The 22,197-nt window shown below is 36.2% G+C and overlaps 2 protein-coding genes across 3 annotated transcripts; both read left to right on the top strand.

Annotated features, from left to right (window-relative positions):
- The first annotated feature begins 225 nt into the window (after positions 1–225).
- Positions 226–1,434, top strand: LOC121754532. The gene is made up of 2 exons (XM_042149872.1): positions 226–1,107; positions 1,342–1,434. The coding sequence occupies exons 1-2, from the start codon at positions 226–228 to the stop codon at positions 1,432–1,434; spliced, it is 975 nt and encodes a 324-aa protein (XP_042005806.1).
- A 1,547-nt stretch (positions 1,435–2,981) lies between these two features.
- On the top strand, positions 2,982–9,724 carry LOC121755886 (probable prolyl 4-hydroxylase 3). 2 transcript variants are annotated; one of them, XM_042151310.1, is made up of 8 exons: positions 2,986–3,339; positions 3,426–3,519; positions 4,692–4,789; positions 4,896–4,993; positions 6,700–6,829; positions 6,906–7,084; positions 8,899–8,984; positions 9,419–9,724. In XM_042151310.1, exons 1-7 carry the CDS (start codon positions 3,143–3,145, stop codon positions 8,970–8,972), a joined length of 870 nt encoding a protein of 289 aa, XP_042007244.1. In that variant the 5' UTR covers positions 2,986–3,142; the 3' UTR covers positions 8,973–8,984; positions 9,419–9,724. The 2 variants fall into 2 exon arrangements, with proteins under 2 accessions (XP_042007245.1, XP_042007244.1); XM_042151311.1 differs by lacking the exons at positions 8,899–8,984; positions 9,419–9,724 and adding an exon at positions 8,622–8,874 and having other exon boundaries at positions 2,982–3,339.
- Positions 9,725–22,197: the final 12,473 nt, after the last annotated feature.

Here is a 22,197-nt window from a genome sequence, read left to right as displayed (position 1 = left end):
ATCAATTCAAACTCCTCCCAAAAATTGAGAGGGAAGGCCACTTTCATTTAATGGAGGGAATTCTTACAAGTAAGGAGGGAAAATGTACAAGCAAATTCAAAGTGTTCACCAACTCCTATAAATACATTCATTTCTACTCTTCAGTTAGTTCCACCAACCAAAACAAAAAATAGGAAAAGCTATTGGTTTTGTATTATACCCTCAGAAAATTTTTGTCACTGGGTAATGGAGAATGAGGTGGTCCGAGTGTTGGTCCCTGATCAAGAGCAGCAGGGGCAGTGGCAGGGGCAGGGTGGATGGCATCGGCCTACATTAGCATTGACTAGCCCTCAAAAAAACCTCATTGCGCAGTTTCTTCTACAGCGAAGTACGGATGGAGTGCTGCCAAGAGGTTCTTGTGCAGAGGCTGCCAAAAAATTCAACATCCACAAAAGGACAGCAGAGAGAATATGGCACATTAGTAAGCAGCAGATAGACAGAGGGGAACCTGTCATGATGCAAGGCAAAGTAACATGTTATCAACACAAAGATAAACTCATGTTAGATGAAGACAAGTTTAGAAACCTGTCCATGCTTGAGAGATCAACCATAAGGAAGGTTGCTTCTAAGATGGAAGTAAGCAAGACAACAATTGGTAGATTTCTTAAGAGTAATCAATTGAAACCTCATACAAGTGCTATCAAGCCTAGACTTATTGAAACCAACAAAATTGCAAGGATGAAATGGTGTCTTTCTCATATTCAGCCAACACTCGCTGAAGGTAAACTTCTTTACCATTCAATGCACAACATGGTTCATATTGACGAGAAATGGTTCTACATGACAAAGACATCAGATAGATACTACCTGTTGCCGGATGAAGATATGCCATACAGGTCCTGTAAGTCCAAGAGATTCATCACTAAAGTGATGTTCATGGCTGCTGTGAGTAGGCCACTTTGTGGGCCTGATGGAGACATCATATTCGATGGTAAAATAGGGTTATTCCCATTCACAAAACAGATACCGGCCCAAAGAAGTTCAAAGAACAGGCCAAAAGGGACAATGGAGACAAAGCCTATTCAATCAATTACCAAGGAAGTCATGACACCTTGTCTCCTAAACCATGTATGCCACTTTTTATGTCAATAAAGCTATCAGACAGTATTCATATCATCACTTTTTATGGTGAGAGATAGCTTGGAGTATCTAAAGCTGCCTGAAAAAACACTGGGGACACATATGACATAGGGCGGCTTAACCATGCTTTAGGGTACTAGACATAAGTTAGGGACTGGAGTTTACAGTGTAAGCACCAACATATGTTAATGTTTAAGATGTAAACTCTTTTTTTGTGCATAGGCTGCATTTTTTATTACTGCCATCAGAAAAGTTTCATCACATGGCATCAGCCTCCAAACCCTTTATAAGGGGGTGGCTTTTTTGGCTAAATAGGCTCCATTTTGTATAAACATCATCACTAGAAATCCTAGTAATTAATCAGTGAATATTTTTTGTATCTTTGCTTCAAATTAGCCTCCAAACCCTTCATAGGGGTGGCTTTTTTTGCATTTCCCTCAGAAAGATTTCATCCTAGGGGTGGCTCAATAACAACATGGGGACATCAGAGGGATCAATTGCTTAGGAATACACAAATGCATATGGACACCAGAGAATAAATACATCAGCCTCCAAACCATCAACATACGTGTGGCTCAATAACACATAAACATGGACCAACATCACATTAAAATCAGCCTCCAAACCATCAACATAGGGGTAGTTCAAAATCACATAAACATGGACCAATATCACATTAACATTGAGCAATGCACATAAGCATAGATTACATCAGAAAGCCTCCAAACCCTAAAAGGGGGTGGCTCTGAATTAGAAAGAAACTCACAAATCAGAAGATATCCTTCATGCAAGGAAACATGATTAATAGCATAGCTTTTTCATTGCCGGTGTACTCTCTATTTGGCTCAACCGCCGGCTGCATAGCTCCTTCCTCGATGTCATCCAAACCAAGACAAGGTGATTCGCTTTCCAGCAAATTCACAGAACGTGAAGGCAGATTGGTCCAAGATCCGTCAAAGGGGGCAAATGGAGCTTGAGTTTTAGATCCGTCGAGACCCTTACCCGGATCTTCAGTTTCAGATCCGGAGGTTAATGGGGACAGAGGTAGACTGTCAGAAACGTAGAAGCCCTCGGACGGAGGCTGAGTTTGAGAGCCATCGAAACCCTTAACCGGCGATTCGGTTTCAGATCCGACTTCAAATGGGGACGGATCTAGGGTTTCAGAACCGTAGAATCCTTCGGACGGAGCTTCAGTTTCAGATCCGTAAAGGACCAGATCGGGAGGTGTCGGCTCTTCAGCCCCGTCGTCGTCTATGAACGGTGGAACACCATGAACCACCGACCGACGACAACTTACGTCGTAATCTACCCAGTCCGGCGGTGTTTCAAGCAAAACGGTGTCCATCGCGTCGGAGGGAGGCGGACGGGGAGACTGATTGAGGCGGAGGGGGAGAGGATTCATGAGTGAGAGGGCCGACAGTGAGAGAGAGAGTCGAGAGTGCGTAAGATGAATCGAGAATTAGGGTTGACTGCAAACCCTAATGGGTTTGCAATTTCTTTTTTTTCAAGTGTAAATAATGGCATTCTCAGTAAATTTGCTAAACATTAAGGGTGATTTTGATGTCCTAAAATGTAAGTGGGTAGAGTGACTCTTATTGGGGGACATCCCGAAAAGGAAATTAGCGACTCTTATTCGGGGACGGAGGGAGTAACTTTATTCTCTTTCTTACTTTATTCACTTTTTACTTTATTCTCTTTACTTTTTTCCTTCTTTTATTTATTTATATCTATTTATTTAATACACTCACCGTCTCTTTTTAAACTTCGCTTCAACTATGAGGGAATTGGGGGAGTATTTTTATGGGAAAGTCTGCGCTTTTTATAATTTTACTATACTGGTCAAAATATTGTGCGCGTTTTGGTATTTTTGACGCCTTCGATTTTAATATCTTTCTCTATACAATTTCACACAATTTCAAATCCCAAATGCTACGATTTAGCATAGAGAAATTTAGTACTCTTAAATCGTTTGCCGTTAATTAGGGTTGTAACTCAATTCAGTTTCAGTTCAGAGAAAACGAAAATGGCGAAGGCGCGGGGAAATCGGCACCAAGGCAAGAGATCGTCTACGGTAGTTTTGGTGCTCTCGATGCTATTAATGCTCTCAGTCGTTCTATTGATGCTTCTCGGTCTAGGAATTCTCTCTCTCCCCATTCGCTCCGATGAAGGATTGTCAGCGATCGGAGATCATATCAAATTGAAACGCTTAAAAATAGACGTGTAAAACTTTTTCTTTTTTCAATTTTTGTTGTGGTGAATTTTTTAAATATAATGTGAATTGTAACCAATTATTTTGTTGATTGCAGAAAAAAAGAAGGGAATGGATTGGGGGAAAGAACGGAACAGTGGACTGAGATCCTTTCGTGGGAACCTAGGGCTTTCTTGTATCATAACTTTTTGGTGAGCTTTTAGTGTGTATCTGTACTTTGTTTTTGGCTTGATGTATTCCTATTTTTGGTGTTCACGTTTGATGATTATCGTAATTTGATTGGGGTACAGTTAGAAGTTCTATCTCAATACCTATTTATAATATACCTGGTTATGAGTTCTATTCAGCGATTCATTGCTTAGGAGAGTGAATTGTGTGGACAAGCGGAAACTACTAGTTCTATATATCATTTTGTGTTAATGTATGCACCACTGTTTATTTATCCATTTCATGGATCTGTAAATCTTAAGACGTAGGTAGTTAAAATTGTTTGAAGCTTGTTGGAGATGTATCATATACAGTTAAAAATAACTGCATCAGAAAACTTTACCTACTACCTTCGTAGAAAGCAATTATTTCTTTCTCTTTTTGATAATATATTACTTCTAGTGATTTATGGCCCTTGGTCAATATGAAGTATAGATGACATCCTATCCTATACGTAATAAACTTCAATTCTCGATCACTTGAATCAGTACATCTCATGATATGATTAGTTAAGTGGAGCTTGCTTCTGCAATGTGTACACTCAAACACACATCATCATCTTTTAAGAAAGCCCTTTGCTTGACTTGCTTTGAATGGGTAAATCAATCATTTGTAAGAAATAAACTTTTGTGGAAGACATTTCTATAACAATCTCAACTATAGAACAAAGTTGAAGGCATGAATGCATTTTTTGGTTAATCTTGTGTCCTTATTACGCTTATTAAGCTTTATATGCTTTAATTTTGATAACACACATACTCTTGATTGAGCAATTTGTATTCCTGCTAACTATTTGATAAAAGAACACACAACAATAACAAGGATAACACACACACAAAACTTTGCTGATGAATTAACTGAAAGGAAACTATAAATAAAAAGTACAGATATTGCACCTATCACGAAGGCCTTGGCCTTTGCCGAACAAACTAAATTCAGGACATGACCTCTTCCTCTGAAAACTCAAAGGGTATTTAGACTAAAAAATCTTGTCCTATAAGAGGAGTGCTATTCCGGGAAGAAAAATCTAGACCTTCGGTTGGACTTGGGAGCCAATATCTCCCTTCATTTTCAAGTTGAATTATTTTAAGAAATATTTTTCGAGTAACACTTAAATTTTGTCTTAATTGAACTAAAACTACTATTTTTACCACAGTCCGAGGAAGAATGCGAGTATCTGATAAATCTTGCTCGGCCGCACATGGTAAAATCAACAGTTGTTGATAGCAAAACTGGCAAGAGTAAAGATAGCAGGTTGGTTCATCTAAATGTCTTGATTAATTGAGCTTTCATTTCTATATTTTATTTCATCATGTAAGAATTGGTTTTGGAAACCCTGCATCCTTGTCATCATGTTCAGGGTTCGAACAAGTTCTGGAACGTTCTTGAGGAGAGGTCGGGATAAAGTTATCAGAAATATTGAAAAAAGAATAGCAGACTACACTTTTATTCCCGCAGGTAAGTGGTAGAGATAGATGTTCCACTCATTGCGAAGAAAAATGAATAGCTGAACAATTAACTTCCTATGGTAATAGCGTAGCTGCTTTAGAATTATTCTGGGTGGTAACAACAAGAATAATGATTGTAATTGGTTTATAGATCATTAGGCTTTTATTGGCTTAATGGAGTTCTGGTCTTGGTTCTTTTCTTGCATCTAGTTCACCTTGCTTTCAATATTACTATATCTTATACTCCTTCCGTCCCATTGAAATAGGGTAATTGGGGATGACACGGGTTTTAATGTGTAATTGGTTAAGTAAGAGTGAAGAAGCAAAAGTGGTTGAAATAATGTAGTGGATGGAGGGGCCCATAAATGATAAAGTAAAAAAGGAGAAAAATGTGTCCATAAATAGATATGAACTATTTCTATGGGACGGACGAAAAACGAAATTCGGCCCATTTATATCTATGGGACGGAGGGAGTACTATTCTTTTTTCAATATTTGATTGCTTTATTAAGTTTATAGATTAGTCTTAAATTGCAAAGAAAACATGTACTTTGTCTTTAGTAAACTTACTACGCCATTAACTCAGTGTTGTCAAAAACGCGCCCGGGGCGCGCTCGGGGCGCGGGTCGCCATGATCGAGCCCGGTTTCGCCCCAACATGGGTGAGCCGAGCGAGATACGTGGGGCGCCGTCGGGGCGCGCTCTGGGCGGTCGGGGCGACTGGAGCGAGAGACGGATCGGGGGCTTACCTGTTGCCGTCCGCCCTGGTTCGCCGGTTGGCTGCAATTTTTTTGCTTTTACAGAGAAAAAAGAAGAGGGATGGGAGGGGAGGGGAGGGGAGAGAGAGAGAGATAGATAGTGACTACATTGGGAAATGAAATTACTTTGTACTCCATCAATTATTGTTTATTTCTATTGTTACCCCATCAATTATTGTTTATTTCTATTGTTATTATTTGTATAAGTAACATATTTTTATTAATTCCTTATATTTATAATTTAATTTTAGGTTTATATAAAGCTAATTTAGTAATCTTTAGAACATTACAATCTCTATTTATGGAGCTTTTCATTTTACCTAATTTTATTTTATGAATTAAATGAAGAGAAATAAAATAATAATTATATGTTTATTTGATAATTTGTTTTATGAATTAAATGAAGAGATTTAAAATAACAATTATGTTTATTTAAATGAAGAGAAATAAAATAATAATTTATTATTTTTTCCAATCTTTCATCTTTTTCCAAAATGACTCTATTATAAAATCCATTAATTAAATATTATAATAAGTAAATTGATTATAATTCCTCCAATAATTCTTTTCTACCCAATGTCAAAATTGAACTTTAAAAATATTTTTTACCTGTTATGTAAATATACTATTTATATTATAGTGAATTATCTTTAATCATTATTATTACTAATATATAAATAATAAATAATTTTGCGCCCCGATTCGTGGGTCCCTCGCCCCGGCGCCCCATCGCCCCGCGACCCGGGGTCCAGCCTCATCGCCCCGGACCGACCCGCGACCCTAACAACACTGCATTAACTAGAAGCATTTTGTGCCCTTTAATTTCAGTGTTCTTGCTATATTCAGAAAGCTGATCCAAGTAAATTTTTCTTAGTAATGCTGATCTGAATTCAACTGTTTCACCGTTTGTGAAACTTCTAAAAAATTTAGCTTTATCATGTTTAAATTAAAATTTACAGAGCATGGAGAAGGACTACAAATTTTGCGCTATGAAGTGGGGCAAAAGTACGAGCCTCACTACGACTACTTTCTTGATGAATTTAACACAAAAAATGGAGGTCAACGCATAGCTACAGTTCTTATGTATTTGTGAGTACATTTTCTGTGTCTTGATGCTTCCACAGTGTTAGACATTTATGTATATTTATTAAGGCTCCTAGTGCAGGTCAGATGTTGAAGAAGGCGGTGAGACAATTTTCCCTGCCGCCAAGGGAAACTTTAGCTCTTCTTTAGGTCTGTCAGAGTGTGGCAAGAAAGGCCTGGCTGTGAAACCGAAGATGGGCGACGCACTACTTTTCTGGAGTATGCGCCCTGATGCTTCTTTAGATCCATCAAGCTTACATGGTGAGTTGCATTTGTGACCCCCTTCTGATTACCATTACTCTGAAGTTTGAACCCATCTTTTTTAACTTTATTCCTAAGAATCAAGATATTAGAACTGGGTTGAGAAATAAGATGCAAACAGAGTGAGAAGCATTACGGACACCACAACCTGTTCTGCGTAAATTATGGTACACAACTAAAATTTATGCTGTATAACACATCGCGACTTCTGATCTTTATGAAACTTCTCCTGGGTCTAGATTCCTTAACTTTTAGCCTTTAGGGAAGCATTTGGCATCGACTTTACTTTCTAATTTTTGGATCTGGGTTATTTATTTCCTGGAGGTTATTCTGCCTGCCAGATATAAACAGGATGCATGCCAGTGATACAGAATCAGACACTGAGGGGACAGCTTTCTGGTTATGTTGTATCAAATATGCCTTCTGGTCGATCTCATGAAAGTATAGATCAATGTTACTAAAACAACCTACATGGTTCCGTAGCGGGAAAACGCCATCGCCATGACAGTTTGTGCCAGATTTTGATGGCTGCTGTCGTGGGCGTGGCGCAATGGTGTTTAGGCAGCATTTTTGACAGCCTTAGCCTTAAACCTGGCCCAATTTCCCAAATGATCTGGCCCATTTGCTAAAATCTGACCAATTTTCTCATTTGAAATAAATTTCAATATCTTTTCAGATTTTCTCCATATTTGAACGCAAACCCTACTACTTCCTTATCTATATATCCATCCCTGCTGCCTACGCTCTGCCTTCAGGGACTCTCTGCCATAGTGCTGTTCCGTCTGTTCACCTCCTGCGCCGCCAACACCGCCACCACCTTCTATTCTGTTGCCGACACTGCCGCCCAATTGCTGTCAACACCACCGCCTCCTACTCAACCCCCAACACTGCCACCCAAACGCTTTAATTGATGTTCTAAGATTTGAAATATTACAACCTTATGTTTTAAATTGTTGTTCTAAGATTGGAAATATTATGTTTTTATCATTTTCTAAAATTTCACTTTGTACATATTTCATATGTAAATATATTACTCCCTCCGTCCGCCATTTACAGTCCCATTTTGACTTGGCACGGGTTTTAAGAAATTGTTTGACTTTGTGAAGAAAAATAGAGAAATGAGTTAGTGAAATGTGGACTCCACTTTTATATATTGGTTTTATAATAGAATGTGATTGTAATGAGTTAGGTGAATAGAGTGTCCCCTTACCTAAAATGTAGAAAAGCAAAAGGGACTTTAAATCGTGGAAATCCCAAAATAGCAAAATGGGACATTTTTAACGGACGGAGGGAGTAATAATATTTTTAATTTTTTATGTATCAAACGCCATATCTTGCCATGCTGACCACCATAACCTTCTGGCTTTTTGGTCAACAGCTATAAGCTGCAATACGCCATTCATAACATTGGTATGGATATTGTTCCTATGTTTTAGGCTGAGTTGTGCTTGAGCCTCTGGTTTTCTCTTTTTTAGTGATATATTTGACTTTTAACATTTAGTTTCTGATTTTGTGGAGCTCTGTTATTTGATTCCAGGAGGCTGTCCTGTCATCAAAGAGATATGTTGTCATTTACAAAGTTGATCCATGTCAACGAATAAGAAGTCCGAAACTAATTGACAGGGCGGCCTCCTTTTTATGCTGTGTTGATGATAGAGATTTGCAGTCTCATACTGAATTTTCATGAAGTAGAGATATTCTTCCTATATCTTTTAGGCAAGATCTGTGTTTGACCCACTGCTTTTATTTTTAGTAATTTTATTTGGTTTTATGTTTTGGTTTCCGATTTAACAGACCCTGTAATTTGATTTTAGGAGGCTGTCCTGTTATCAAAGGGAATAAGTGGTCATCTACAAAGTGGATGCATGTTGGTGAATACAGAGTGTAGTGAATCTCTGAGGTAGGCATGTAACTTTTTGTAGTTTGGTCTTCTTCACACCTTTGCTTTATGATTGCAATTTCACTGCATGCGTTCTTCAAAATTTGGATGCTCACCTTTTATGTCCAGTCTCGAGCCTTTGATACATTACTAGAAACAGGCAGGAAAATGGTGGTAGTCTTTGTCGAAGAACTACATGGTGGTTCAGAATTTTGTCCTATCACCTAGGGGTCCAGTGTCGAAAGATGAATGGGTGGGATAATAATGCCTCATTTTCTATCTTCCCTGTCACATCTCAAGTTTCCCCACCACACTGGCAACGTATTTGGCGGGTTGCTTCTTGAAGCATTAGGCTTCAGCTTGTAGAGGGACTGGTTTTGATGTTATGCAACATAAGTAGTAATAGGTTGTTTCAGATTCATCACCTCAAGTAATTCTGGAGAAACGTGTTGCAGGAGACGAGATTTGGAGAATTCTTCTCTGACGAAAATGGCCTGACTGCTGCTGTGCTTACTGAAGATTAGCGTTATTAGCTATCCTTCATACGAGAAATTTGTGAGGTTGAGTGTGTGTTAGATGCGCGGCACCGTACAGCATGCTTGATTAAAATGATAACTGGCTATATTATAATAGAGTGTGTAAAACATCATATTCTATGCCGTACCAGCTTTTCCTTGGGCTGGAAACTTCTTTGATTCATGTTACTATGTTTTTCACATGATAACGACATAGTAGTAAAGAAGTAGAGATTTATTTGTAAAGGACTAAGAGCATCCACTGCGCCGTCCTCCCACCGTCCCTTAAACTACTATTTGAGGGCCCCACTGTACTTTTTTACTCCATCCCTTAACTAAGGGACGGAACCTGCAATGCTCCGTCCCTTAAATTACTATTTATTCAATTTCATTTTTTAATTTTTTTTCCAACAAATTCAATTAAAAAGACGCACTTCATTAAAATTAAAACAACATTACAACTTAAAATTCAAAAAAATAAAAAAAAGACATAATTAAAATTCTAAAAATATAAAATGACATAATTTAATTTTCTCCGCCAAAGTTTTTCCAAATGTGCTCAATTAGATCCTCTTGGAGTTGGGCGTGGGCGCTAGAGTCGCGTGTCCTTGCCCGAATAGACAACCGTGCTTGTATAGACGGATGCGCTCCACTTCGCAGCGGACTACTTGCGGTTGAGCTTCCGGGGGATTCGGGGTCGAACCAATTTCCCGCCTCGGGTCCTTCGTCTTGGACAATCATGTTGTGCAAGATTATGCACGTATACATGATGTCAACCATGCTCTCCATGAACCACGAACGAGTCGGGGCTTTGATGACATTACCGTTTGAATTTTTTATTTATTAAAATTCAATTTTTTTTTAAAAAAAATGAATTATTGCGTCATCCGTGACGACGCCCACTCGCGAGCCAGCGAGTGGGCGTCACGCATGCATCGGGAGCTCGCCACGTCGCCTCGGCACTTGGCGAGACGTCGCGTCCCGCGTCGCGCAGCGGTGGGCTGGGGACGGCACGCACCGCTGCAACGCGTCCCGCGGCGGAACCGTCCCTCCAGAACGGAACACGGGCTGGCTGCGGCACGCGTAGTGGATGACCTAAATGCCTTTGTGAATTTTAAGAAATGTAACTTAAGTTTGTGAAACGTGAGTTCTAATTTTATAATAGAACACGTATGGATTAAGTTAATGTAATTTGAGATTCATGTATCGAAAAAAAAATTAAAATATGACATTTAATGGTTGGGATTTAATAATAAAAATAAAATATAACCTTTAATGGTCAGATGTTACAAACACGATAATATAAGATAAGTGATAATTGATGGGAACAAAATAATTATAAATTTTATAATTCGGTAGGTACGGTATACCTTACCAAAATCACCATATCATGTATCTTACTGTAAATTCGGTATGCGAAAAAAATCATACTATTACCTACCAAAATTTTTGTTATATTGTACCGAAGTTCGATATATCGTATTTTTGTGATATACCTGACTTTCAGCATCAATGAAAATAGATAATTTGAATATTTAGAATATTATTTATTTTACAATTTAAAAAATATATTAAATAAATTTTAATCATAATTATATTTATATTTCACAATAAATTTTATAATTTAAGATATATAAAGTAGAAAATATATTTATATTTCATAGTAGATTTTATAATTTAAAAATATATAAAATATATTTATATTTCACAATAGATTTTATAGTTTAAAATATATAAAATATATTTTATATCATATATAATTATATTTATATTTAACGGTATACATGCCTTAATTTTGTAGCCATTTGTTATGTTTTACGTATTGAGGCTCTTATATTTAACAACAATTAATTTTATGGATTAATTATTTATCCATTAGTACATTCTATTTGCTTTAAAATTCAAAAAGTGGTGTATTTTATATTATATGTCAAGCTATGTTTTCAAATTATAACTATTAATTTTGATTGTATTCTAATTGTTTATATATTTGTTTTTAGAATAGATATTTATGATTAGTTGTAATAACAAAAATAATTAGGGCATGATAATATATTATATTGACATCATTATGTAAGAACTAATTCTAATATTTTGGTGCAAGTTATGTGAGAGGATCCATTGAATGCTCAAACATTTTAGTGAAGTTGTTATAGATTCAAGTTTATTATATTTGATTAAAAACAAAGGTATATATTAATTATTTTTTTGTTGTTTAAGCCAAAAGTAATAAAAATAATTTTTAAGTTCTTTTAATCTTTTATTATCAATTATATTTGTATTATGTTTTTATTTCAATAACGAAAAGCTATCTATTCCTCGATTTGTTCATTAATTTGTATTTGTAAATTGCTATTTTTTCACGCACGCTATGTTGAAATCATCTTTAAGTTTATATGACCGAACATTTATACAAATAAAATTCACTTTTATATAAAAGAAATTTGAAAATTAAAAAACTCAGAATATAATAAATAGTGAACTATATAAATAGTATTTCCTCCGTCCTACTCAAGATGATCATATTCTTGAGTGGCACGGAATTTTAGGTGGCATAGTTGTTTGTGATAAAGTAGAATGGAAAAAGTAATTGAATTTTTTAGAATGATGCTAAATGGCCATATTATTGCCAGCCATAATTTGTCTTTTAGCTAAAAATTAAATGAGTTCACTTAATAATTAACTCACCTTAAAAGTATCAAAATTCTTAAGACAACTCTACTCCTACCGTAGTTTATAAAGTAAGTACTTTATATTCATCCATCCAACAATGTTTTTATTATTTTTAGAAGATATTTACGTTTCATTAGAGTACTTTATATCCTTTTGCTTTTTATTCAGATTTTTGTTTAAAATAATATTACTCGACATATACTGTAATCTTAAGAAATATTTTTTATCATTACTTTTATTATTATTTTTATTTTTATAAATTAAGTATGACGAAAAAAGCTATCATAAATTCATAATTTAGTTATAACTAAATATTAAGTTTCAATACTATGTTGTCATAATATTTCACAATATAATAAACGTATATCATAGTACAATATAATATATTATTATTAGATTATAATACACCTTAGTGTTTAATACATAAATTATTGATAGGGCTCGTAAATTGTGCATAAATTATTATGGAGAGAGAATATTGTAAATTTAAATTTGAAGTAAAAAATTGGGAAAAGGGTAATTAAGTAAAATTATCTTAGCACTAACTATTACTATTAATATATTGCATTGACTTTTATAATTATTTACAAAAATGTCATTGTGTGGCTGGCCACATTATGGCTGCATAGCATTACTCAATTTTTTAATGAGGACAGAGGAGAGAGAGATTTAATTCCAAATATAAAAAGTTGACATCTTGAATGTGACAAACTAAAAAGGAAAGGTGGATATATTGAATGGGACGGAGGAGTACCTGATATTTCACTTTCGCACATAAATGATACATGCTATTTATATTATATCGTTTTGGTACCTATAAATCAAATTTTTGGTACCTGATGCAATTTTCACCTTAAAATGCCCTCTAAACAAATACATTTTCCCGTTTGTGTCATAGAAGATATTTTGGGCATACAGAAAACTAGTACCAAAAGTGATATTATAATATCTTCTCTCATTCTCCTCACTCTTTATACTATTATTATTAATCATATTAATATTATTATGTTATAAGTTAATAATTAATTTTTTTTTTAATATCATTCAAATATACTTATTATAACTAAGGATTGTTCTCTTGGGCGATTACATTGAGCGACACTTCCTTTTTTCATTTTATTTTTCATTTTTTTATTATTAAAGTTTCTCCTCTTTCTGGACAAATCTAATCTCGAGCACTATCAATTTAAATTATTCATCTGCAAAAGCTTTTTAATGCATAACATATCTGCTCAATTCTCCGGAAACGGATCCTGTGCTGTTCTTTAAAACACAGCACAGCATGCTGTGCTTGAAACGCAAAGAATAATGAACGAAACGCAGTAATATAACTTCTAACTTGTTTCTTCATTTTCAATCTTTTTTTCAGTAATTATCTTTAGACAAATAGTACTAATTCACATCATTCTATCCACATGGCCCCACCACACGAGCCATTATCTCTTTAGCCAATATACATAAATATTTTTTTACAAATGCTTTTTCATTTTTTTATCACTAACTACTAAATTGATTTGTTTTATTGATATTTGCAGAAATACTATGTTTTAGTATTTAAAATATATTATGAAACTATTAAGTATTGATTTTTATGTTGAATAATATTTCTTTATGGTAATATATTTTATATATCTATACTAATATAAAATGCATGTTTTGGGCATAATTTTAAATATTTATTAATTTTGGGTGTCATTTCAATTAATCTAAATTTAATGCATTTAGAAATTTAAAATCACATATGGCAGTTTCATATGTACTACTAGAAATGTAATCCACGATGTAAAAAAATTAATTTTCCCAATCATGCGTTTAGGAATTTGTATTAGTATTATGCAGTAGTAATGCCCAATTGAATCGGATATAATTTGCATATTAATTATTAAATCAATGTGATGCCGTTGCGCAATTGAAATTAATACTAGTAAATGCTAATAATGCTCAGCTATTGCACCGTTGCTTCATATGTATATTTAAATATCGAGTTCTCATTTTCAACCTCCAATTTTATGGTTATTTTCTTTCAAGTTTTCTCTTTTGTTCTTTTCTTATTTGTTTATGCTTTCTAATTATGTTTATTCGTGTTTAGGTCTAACTTTTAGAGGTTATGAATTCTGCTTCAAATACAATTGATATGACACCAGAAGAAAAAAGAGAGCAACAAGAGGAGCAGGGACGGACCCAGATATTTTATATACCTGGGGCAAAAATATAGATAAAAGCATTTTAAGAATTTGAGAAGGGGCATATATAAGGGTATTTCAAACAAAATGTACAAATAATGCTCAAAATAGCACAAATGAATTTTTTTTGAGGAGGGGCATTTGCCCCTTGTGGAACTAATGTACATCCGTCCCTGAAGAGGAGGAAGTTTTGCATGGCAGCAGTCTCTATATTCTTTGAAGGAGTTATTTTTTCTATTATCTAAATTTTGTTTTGTTGTCCTTTGAATGTGCAAGGCTTAACGCAAATGAGAATGCATTCCATGTCGACGATAATGAAAAATGATCATTTAACGACAAGGTCTTGCAAGGTCAGTAGTTGGGATAACAACAAAAATAGGATTTGTGCAATGTATTCATGCATCCATGATGTCGATATCTTATTGTGTTTCCGTTTGTTATCAATCCTTTATATATTTGAAAATCTTATATAACTATCTATTACTTGTGAATTCTGGCATAATCTTATTTAGGCTATTTCATGTTTGGTTTGAAAATTGCATAAAATTAAGCGTGAAGCACAAGATGGAGGCGCTACAAGCGTGAAGAAAGGAAGCTATCATTTTTTAAAACCTGATTGACTCTATTAAATAGAAATAGGTCAATTTGATAGTTAACTTAATTCAATTAGTGGGGTTCAATATAAATTGGCTCAATTTATAAGATTCAATTTATTATTGTAAAACTGTATTCGGCTAAATTATTTAATGCTAAGAAATTATTGTAGAAGGATTTAGGTCTTAGAGTTTTGGGTTTCCATAATTTTCTGTATAGATTTAGGTTTTGAGTTTTAGCATATGGAACCCAATTATAATATTTTGAAAAAAAATTGGGACTTTAGATGCAATAAAAGGTAATATTGCTTTTAAATATTTCTCCCTCCATTCAATAGTAGTGAAATCATTTTATCATTTTGATACTTCCATAGTAGTGGAGCCATTTATCTTTTTAGTAAAAGTCAATACATTTCTCCTCACTTAACTCTACTCTCTTTATTTTCTTTTCACATCTCTACCTTTTTCATTTCCTACTTTATTCTTTTTTTACTTGAATCACTTAACACAATACTTTCTTAATCTCCGTGCCGAAAAGAAATGTCTCAACTACTATGAAACGGATGGAGTACTATATATTAAAATCACATAAAATACATAATTAAATAGAATTAAATTCTTTACTGAATATCTTATTCAATGTATTTCTATGTGACATATACTAAAAATAGAGTACATATTGTATGGATATCTTATTCAAACATACGAAATATATCAAAATAATGTTGCAGCAATAGAGAGAAATGAAGAAAATAAGTTAATGCAAAATAAATATAGAATGACCTATTTATATTATATAGGTGACTAATGAGAAATCAATTAAGAATAAATTATATAAAGAAAAACAGAATTATAAATATATAACGTAAGAAAGAGAATAAAATCTCAAATTTGTATTATACAAATGGATTAGGAAATTGCCTAACCTGTGATTAAGAATTATCAATCTGATAAGTGCACTGACAAATATGTGCACATTATTAATTATAGTGGTGAATGAATTAAACTATAATTTATATTTTCAATTCTACTGACAAATTGAATATATGAGTTTATGAAATTTAAATTCTTAATTTTCTGTGATTAATATACAAAATTTAATTTAATTTAATTTTAGGTTTAATACTCATACTCAATATTTGTGTGTTATATTACTGATGAATTTCTTAAATTTATTACTATTATTTTGTATAAGATTTAACTATTATTGCATACATATTTATTTGTATCAATTTCTTATAGCATGTAGGTCTAGCTTAATTTTTAAAATTTTAGACAAATATATAAATTAATGATCCGCGCATAGCCAGGGTGTTACACTAGTTAGAATAATAGTACTCCACTTAGTTTTATAACATGGAATAGGCGTAATTAACAAAAATTTAGTGTTAATGATTTTTACATGATATTTTATCCTAAAGTGTAAATGATGAAATTTTTGTGATAAAAAAAACTAGTATAATCATGGTATATGAGATTTCATCACTATTTACACTTTTGAATAAAACAAATCAACTTAGTAGTTAGTGATAAAAAAATGAAAAAGCTTTTATAAAAAATTATTTACATATATTGACTAAAGAGATAATGGCTCGTGAAGTGGGGCATGTTGATTGAATGATGTGAATTACTATTTGTGTAAAGATAATTATAGAAAAAAGGATTGGAAATGAAGAAACAAGTTAGAAGTATATATCTGCGTTTCGTTCATTATTCTTTGCATTTCATGCACAGCAAGCTGTCCTGTGTTTTAAATAACAGCAGAGGATCCGTTCCCCAATTCTCCCTCCATCGTTTTCTTCTCCAAATTGAAATTTCACAAAGTATTTTTCTCTAAACTCAAATTCCACAGCACATTTGCTTGTAAGTTCTCACTCCTATTACTATTTAAAAAATCTCAAATTTCCGAGAGATGAAAACCCCACGCAGAGAAATTGAGATTCCACAACTTTTTTCTCCAAACTCAAATTCTACGATGAATCGGAAGACAAGAGATATGAATCAGATAAATTGAGATTCCACAACTTTTTTCTCCAACACAGAAATCTCTATGAAATCTGAGAACTTTTTTGTGAAAAATCCATGCAAAAGTATCAAATTCAAATTTGAGGCTAATAATTTAAAAAATTGGAGAGTAAAAATTCTCAAAGATGGTAATCGAGAGAGGCGGTATTCCTCTTGCTAGGCATTTGGGATGTAAAGCATTAGGAGTAGAGATGGGTTGATTGTATATTTCATTGATGTGTTTATGAAGAATTACAATCCTCATTATATAGGGAGGATTTGCCACTATCTATGGAAACTATACCAAGTTATTCTAGGAAAATATATGATTTACATAATTCCATAATTCTTGTCTATCAATTATTCTTGTAATCTTTTCCTTCCGTGGATATCTCCTTTGATGTAGCTTGACACTCCCCCTCAAGTTGAGCGACGGTATCTCCGATACTCAACTTGTCCAGAATTTCCTTGAAGACTTTCAGATGAACTGCTTTAGTTAGAATGTCTGCAAGTTGTTCTTCTGACCGAACGAACGAGAATTCTATGATTCCGCCTTCGAGCTTCTCCTTGATGAAGTGACGATCAACTTCAACATGTTTGGTTCGGTCGTGCTGTACTGGATTTTCTGCGATACTGATTGCTGCTTTGTTGTCACAGAACAATTTGCTCTTCCGTGTAGGTGGAAAGCCAATATTTGTCAACAACCTTTTTAGCCACATGATTTCCATCAGCCCACACTCGAGAGAGCGACCACCTTCTGCTTCTTACTTCTCCAGGTGACTAAGTTTCCTCCTATAAAGGTGAAGTATCCCCCTGTGGATTTTCTGTCGACTGGGTTGCTTGCCCAGTCAGCATCAGTATATCCATCGATTTCCAGGTCATTCTTCTTCGCTAGGAACACTCCATAGCCAATGGTTCCCTTTAGGTATCTCACAATCCTCAAGGCAGCATCCATGTGGTTGACTTGTGGTCGGTGCATGAATTGACTGATAATACCGACTGCATATGTGATATCGGGTCTAGTATGTGAGAGGTATATGAGTCTCCCGACTAACCGTTGATATCTTTCTCTGTCTGCAAGATCAGCTCCCTCTTCTATCTTCAATCCATGGCTGGGAATCATTGGAGTTTCTGCAGGCTTGCAATCCAGCAACCCAATTTCGGCGAGTAGATCCAAAACATATTTTTTCTGCCTTAGGAATATTCCGTGTGTAGATCTCAACACTTCAATTCCAAGAAAGTACTTTAGTGCTCCTAGATCTTTCATCTCAAACTCTTTGAACAGATTTTCCCTCAAATTTTGGATTTCCTCAGTGTCGTCTCCGGTAATGATCATGTCATCTACATAGATGATCAGACATGCCATCTTGCAGTCCCTTCTCTTTGTGAAGAGTGTGTGATCCGAATGGCTTTGCTTAAACCCATGTTTGAACATTGCTTGACAGAACCTCCTAAACCAGATTCTTGGAGACTGCTTCAATCCATACAGTGTCTTCCTTAGGCGACAGACTTGTCCGGCTCCAAATTCCGCTGAACATCCAGGGGGTACTTCCATGTATACTTCTTTATCCTTCTCCAATTCACCATGTAGGAATGCATTTGTCACATCAAATTGGTGTAGAGGCCAATCCTTGCATGCTGCCACGGAAAGTAAGGCTCGAACAGTGTCCAATTTGCAACTGGTGAGAAGGTCTCTTCATAATCTACTCCATACACCTGTGTGTATCCCTTGGCCATGAGTCTCGCCTTATATCTCTCGATTGAACCATCTGCACGCCGTTTTATAGTGAATATCCATTGGCATCCGACCGGCTTCTTTCCTGTCGGCAGTGTACACTTCTCCCATGTCCCATTTTTAATTAGAGCATCTATTTCTTTCTTCATAGCCTCTCTCCAATGTTTGTGTTTTGAGGCTTCCTCGAATGACTGTGGTATCTCCTCTTCTTCATATAGGGCAGCTTCAAATGCACGGGCCATTTCAGACAGTTGTCCTTGAGCAATGTTCGCCACTGCATATCTGGCTTTTCTCCCTTTCCAGTCCTTGGAGTATCTCCGTGGAGGTACCCCTCGTGTACTCCTGGGTGGCAATTCATATGATTGCCTTGTGTCTCCGTTTCCACTACTGGTGGAATTGTCATCTCCACCGTCCCTGTCATCATTAGTACTTTCTAACCATATGTTATCCGGATCAAAATCGTTTACCTCTGGATTCAAAAACGGGGTTGACGGTTGAGCAATGTCACCTAACTCCTCGTCTTGTTCGATGGGATTCGACCGCCCGGCGGTACCACTACTTTCCTCTGTTAGACCAACGTCTGTGACAGGACTTGGCCTAGGCTCGTCTTCTCCCCCTGACTGGTTTCTCCCCTGGTTAGGCATAGGTGTAGGGAGCCAATTTAGTAGGTCACTAGTAGGACTATTATCCGGTTGACTCTCCCCCTGACTACTAGATTGGCTATAGAAGTATTCTTCTTCCACAAAGTCACAATTCATAGTTGTGTGCATAAGGCTTGTGGCCGGATCATAGCACCTATAACCTTTCTGATTTTTTCCATACCCTAAGAAAACACATTTGAGGGCACAAGGTGAAAACTTAGTACGCTCATGTTTAGGAATATGGACAAAGACTGAGCAGCCGAAAACTCTTGGTTCAAGTGACAGTGAAGAGGGTAATTCAAAATGTTTGGAGAAAGTATCTAAGGGAGTTTTGAATTGTAGGATTCTAGTAGGTAGGCGGTTCATGAGATAGACATCGGTGGCAATGGCTTCGGGCCAAAAAATTTTAGGTATTTTGGACTCGATTAAGAGGGCTCTGGTGAATTCAAGTATGTATCTGTTTTTTCGTTCTTCTACCCCATTTTGTTCTGGAGTATATGCACAAGAAGTTTGGTGGACTAAGCCCTTTTCTCGAAAAAAGTCTTGCATTTTCCCATTCACAAACTCTCCCCCATTATCTGATCTAAGGATTTGGATGTTCTGATTGTATTGGGTTTGGATAAGTGTATAGAAATCTGTGAATTTTTCAAAAACTTCAGACTTATTTTTCAAAAAATAGACCCAAGTCATACGAGAATAGTCATCCACAAATAACATGAAATAACGAAATCCTTGACTCCCAGTAACGGATGCGGGGCCCCACACATCAGAGTGAATTAATGCAAATAGTTTTTTCATTCTAGTATTGTTCAACTTAAACGAGTGTGTATGGCTTTTGGCCAACAAACAAGTTTCACAATGAAAAGATTGCATGGAAGTAACTAATTTAGGGTAAAGTAGACGAAGATATTCTAGAGATGGGTGTCCTAACCGACGATGCCAAAGCCAAGCCTGCCTGTCTGTCTGTCCGTGAGTCAGCATCGCAGCACTCTGTTGGGCGATCTCATCCACATAGTACAGTCCGCATCGTTCAGTGCCACGCCCAACTATCGTCCCCGTCTTGATATCCTGCAGCATACAAAATTCCGGTTGCATCAGTAATTTGCAGTTCAGTTCCTTAGTCACATGACTAATGGATAAGAGTTTATGTGATAATGACGGAACATAAAGGCAGTTAGACAGGCGCAGAGTAGGAGAAATATTAATTATTCCCGCCCCCCGGACATGCGCTAGGTCTCCACTAGCGGTTTGGACATAGGTTTTTTTTTACTTTGAAATGGATAGAAAATCTGAGGCATCAAATGACATTGTGTCGGTAGCCCCGCAATCAAAAATATCCATTGGGTGTCTTTGGTATGTGATTGTGGGGTAGAAGAACATGCTAGGGATTCAAAAGAATTTTTACACGGGATAAATGACTGAATTTCGGGCTGTTTTGGTAGTCGGGGAGCAATCTGCAATGTTTTGGCCGTTTTGGGGTCATTGTGAGTTTTGGGTAAAATTCGTGGGCCATTGTAAGGTTTAGGAAAGGTCTGGGGTGGTTTTTGGTGTATTTGGGAAGAATGGGGTCGGTTTTGGGGTTTTTTATTTCTCGTGGGTGGTTTTTGGGATTGGGGATAGAGTTGGGGTAGGATTTGTAATATAGGAGACTTGGAGGGGTTGAAAATGGGTTTTGTAAGATTTGGGGTATTTGATCGAAGAACCCTCCCCATCTCAACCCAAGCCGCATTGGTAGACCGCCGACGGGTGGAACAGTCGCCGCCGCCGCCGACTCTGTTGTCTGTGACGGGTGGATCAGCGGCATCCGACGCCGACTTCTGCGTGGCCTGGTCCAGCGGCGTCTTGACATCCTTAATGTCTCCAAAGGGGATGAAGGGGGCTTGGAGTATTTGCTCGTTCACTTCCTCGACCAGACCGCCGATGTAGAGCGTGTTCCTCTGCACTCCTTCATTCATGGCGATTTCTTCCTTTCTCCGCTGCACAGCCCGACTGGTATTGCTTCTTCCGCCGCCATCGCTGCTGTCTGGAACAGCCGCCGCCGTCGCCGACTCTGCTTCAGCTCTTCTTCGGAGTAGGGGTAGCCGAGTTGGAATTTTGGTTTTTATTTGTGTAGGCTTTGTACAAATCAATTAGATTTGAGATTGTCTCGATCAATAGCTCGAGAGTATGTATTTGGTTGACCTCCATTTGAGGTTTTTCATTGATTTCCTGCTCTGATACCATCTCAAAGATGGTAATCGAGAGAGGCGGTATTCCTCTTGCTAGGCATTTGGGATGTAAAGGATTAGGAGTAGAGATGAGTTGATTGTATATTTCATTGATGTGTTTATGAAGAATTACAATCCTCATTATATAGGGAGGATTTGCCACTATCTATGGAAACTATACCAAGTTATTCTAGGAAAATATATGATTTACATAATTCCATAATTCTTGCCTATCAATTATTCTTGTAATCTTTTCCTTCCGTGGATATCTCCTTTGATGTAGCTTGACAAAAATTTGAGAATAAATCTGACATTCCGCTTAGAGCATCCCCATCAGTGCTCTTGCCAAAGAGCACGGATGTGGGCCTAGACCCACTTTTATTACTTTTTTACTCCCTGCTCTTCCCCAAGGTGGAGTTCGGTTGCCATGACTAATATCATGAGACTATCCATCTAGGATTAAGTTGTGGGATTATTTTAGTTGGAGGAGGGAGGCTATGATTAATTATAATGAGACTATCCATCTAGGATTAAGTTGAAGGGTTCAATCTTATGAACCAAACATGATACATATTTAATCATGAGATTTAATCTTGCCAACCGAACACCCCCCAAGAGTACAACACCCACATCCATGCTCTTTCGCAAGAACATGCTCAAAGGTCTCACCATTCCATTATTTA

Source organism: Salvia splendens, chromosome 11 (genome assembly GCF_004379255.2).
Source record: "Salvia splendens isolate huo1 chromosome 11, SspV2, whole genome shotgun sequence".
Classification (NCBI taxonomy): Eukaryota; Viridiplantae; Streptophyta; class Magnoliopsida; order Lamiales; family Lamiaceae; genus Salvia; species Salvia splendens.
This window is presented reverse-complemented; position numbering and strand designations above follow the sequence as displayed.

Bases quoted from the DNA above. Each gene is read 5' to 3' on its own strand.
- LOC121754532 (XM_042149872.1), top strand. From the start codon at position 226: ATGGAGAATGAGGTGGTCCGAGTGTTGGTCCCTGATCAAGAGCAGCAG. The intron at 1,108-1,341 runs GTATGCCACTTT...TTTTGTGCATAG, and splicing joins CACCTTGTCTCCTAAACCAT to GCTGCATTTTTTATTACTGC.
- LOC121755886 (XM_042151310.1), top strand. From the start codon at position 3,143: ATGGCGAAGGCGCGGGGAAATCGGCACCAAGGCAAGAGATCGTCTACG. The intron at 3,340-3,425 runs GTAAAACTTTTT...TGTTGATTGCAG, and splicing joins AAACGCTTAAAAATAGACGT to AAAAAAAGAAGGGAATGGAT. The intron at 7,085-8,898 runs GTGAGTTGCATT...ATTTGATTTTAG, and splicing joins AGATCCATCAAGCTTACATG to GAGGCTGTCCTGTTATCAAA.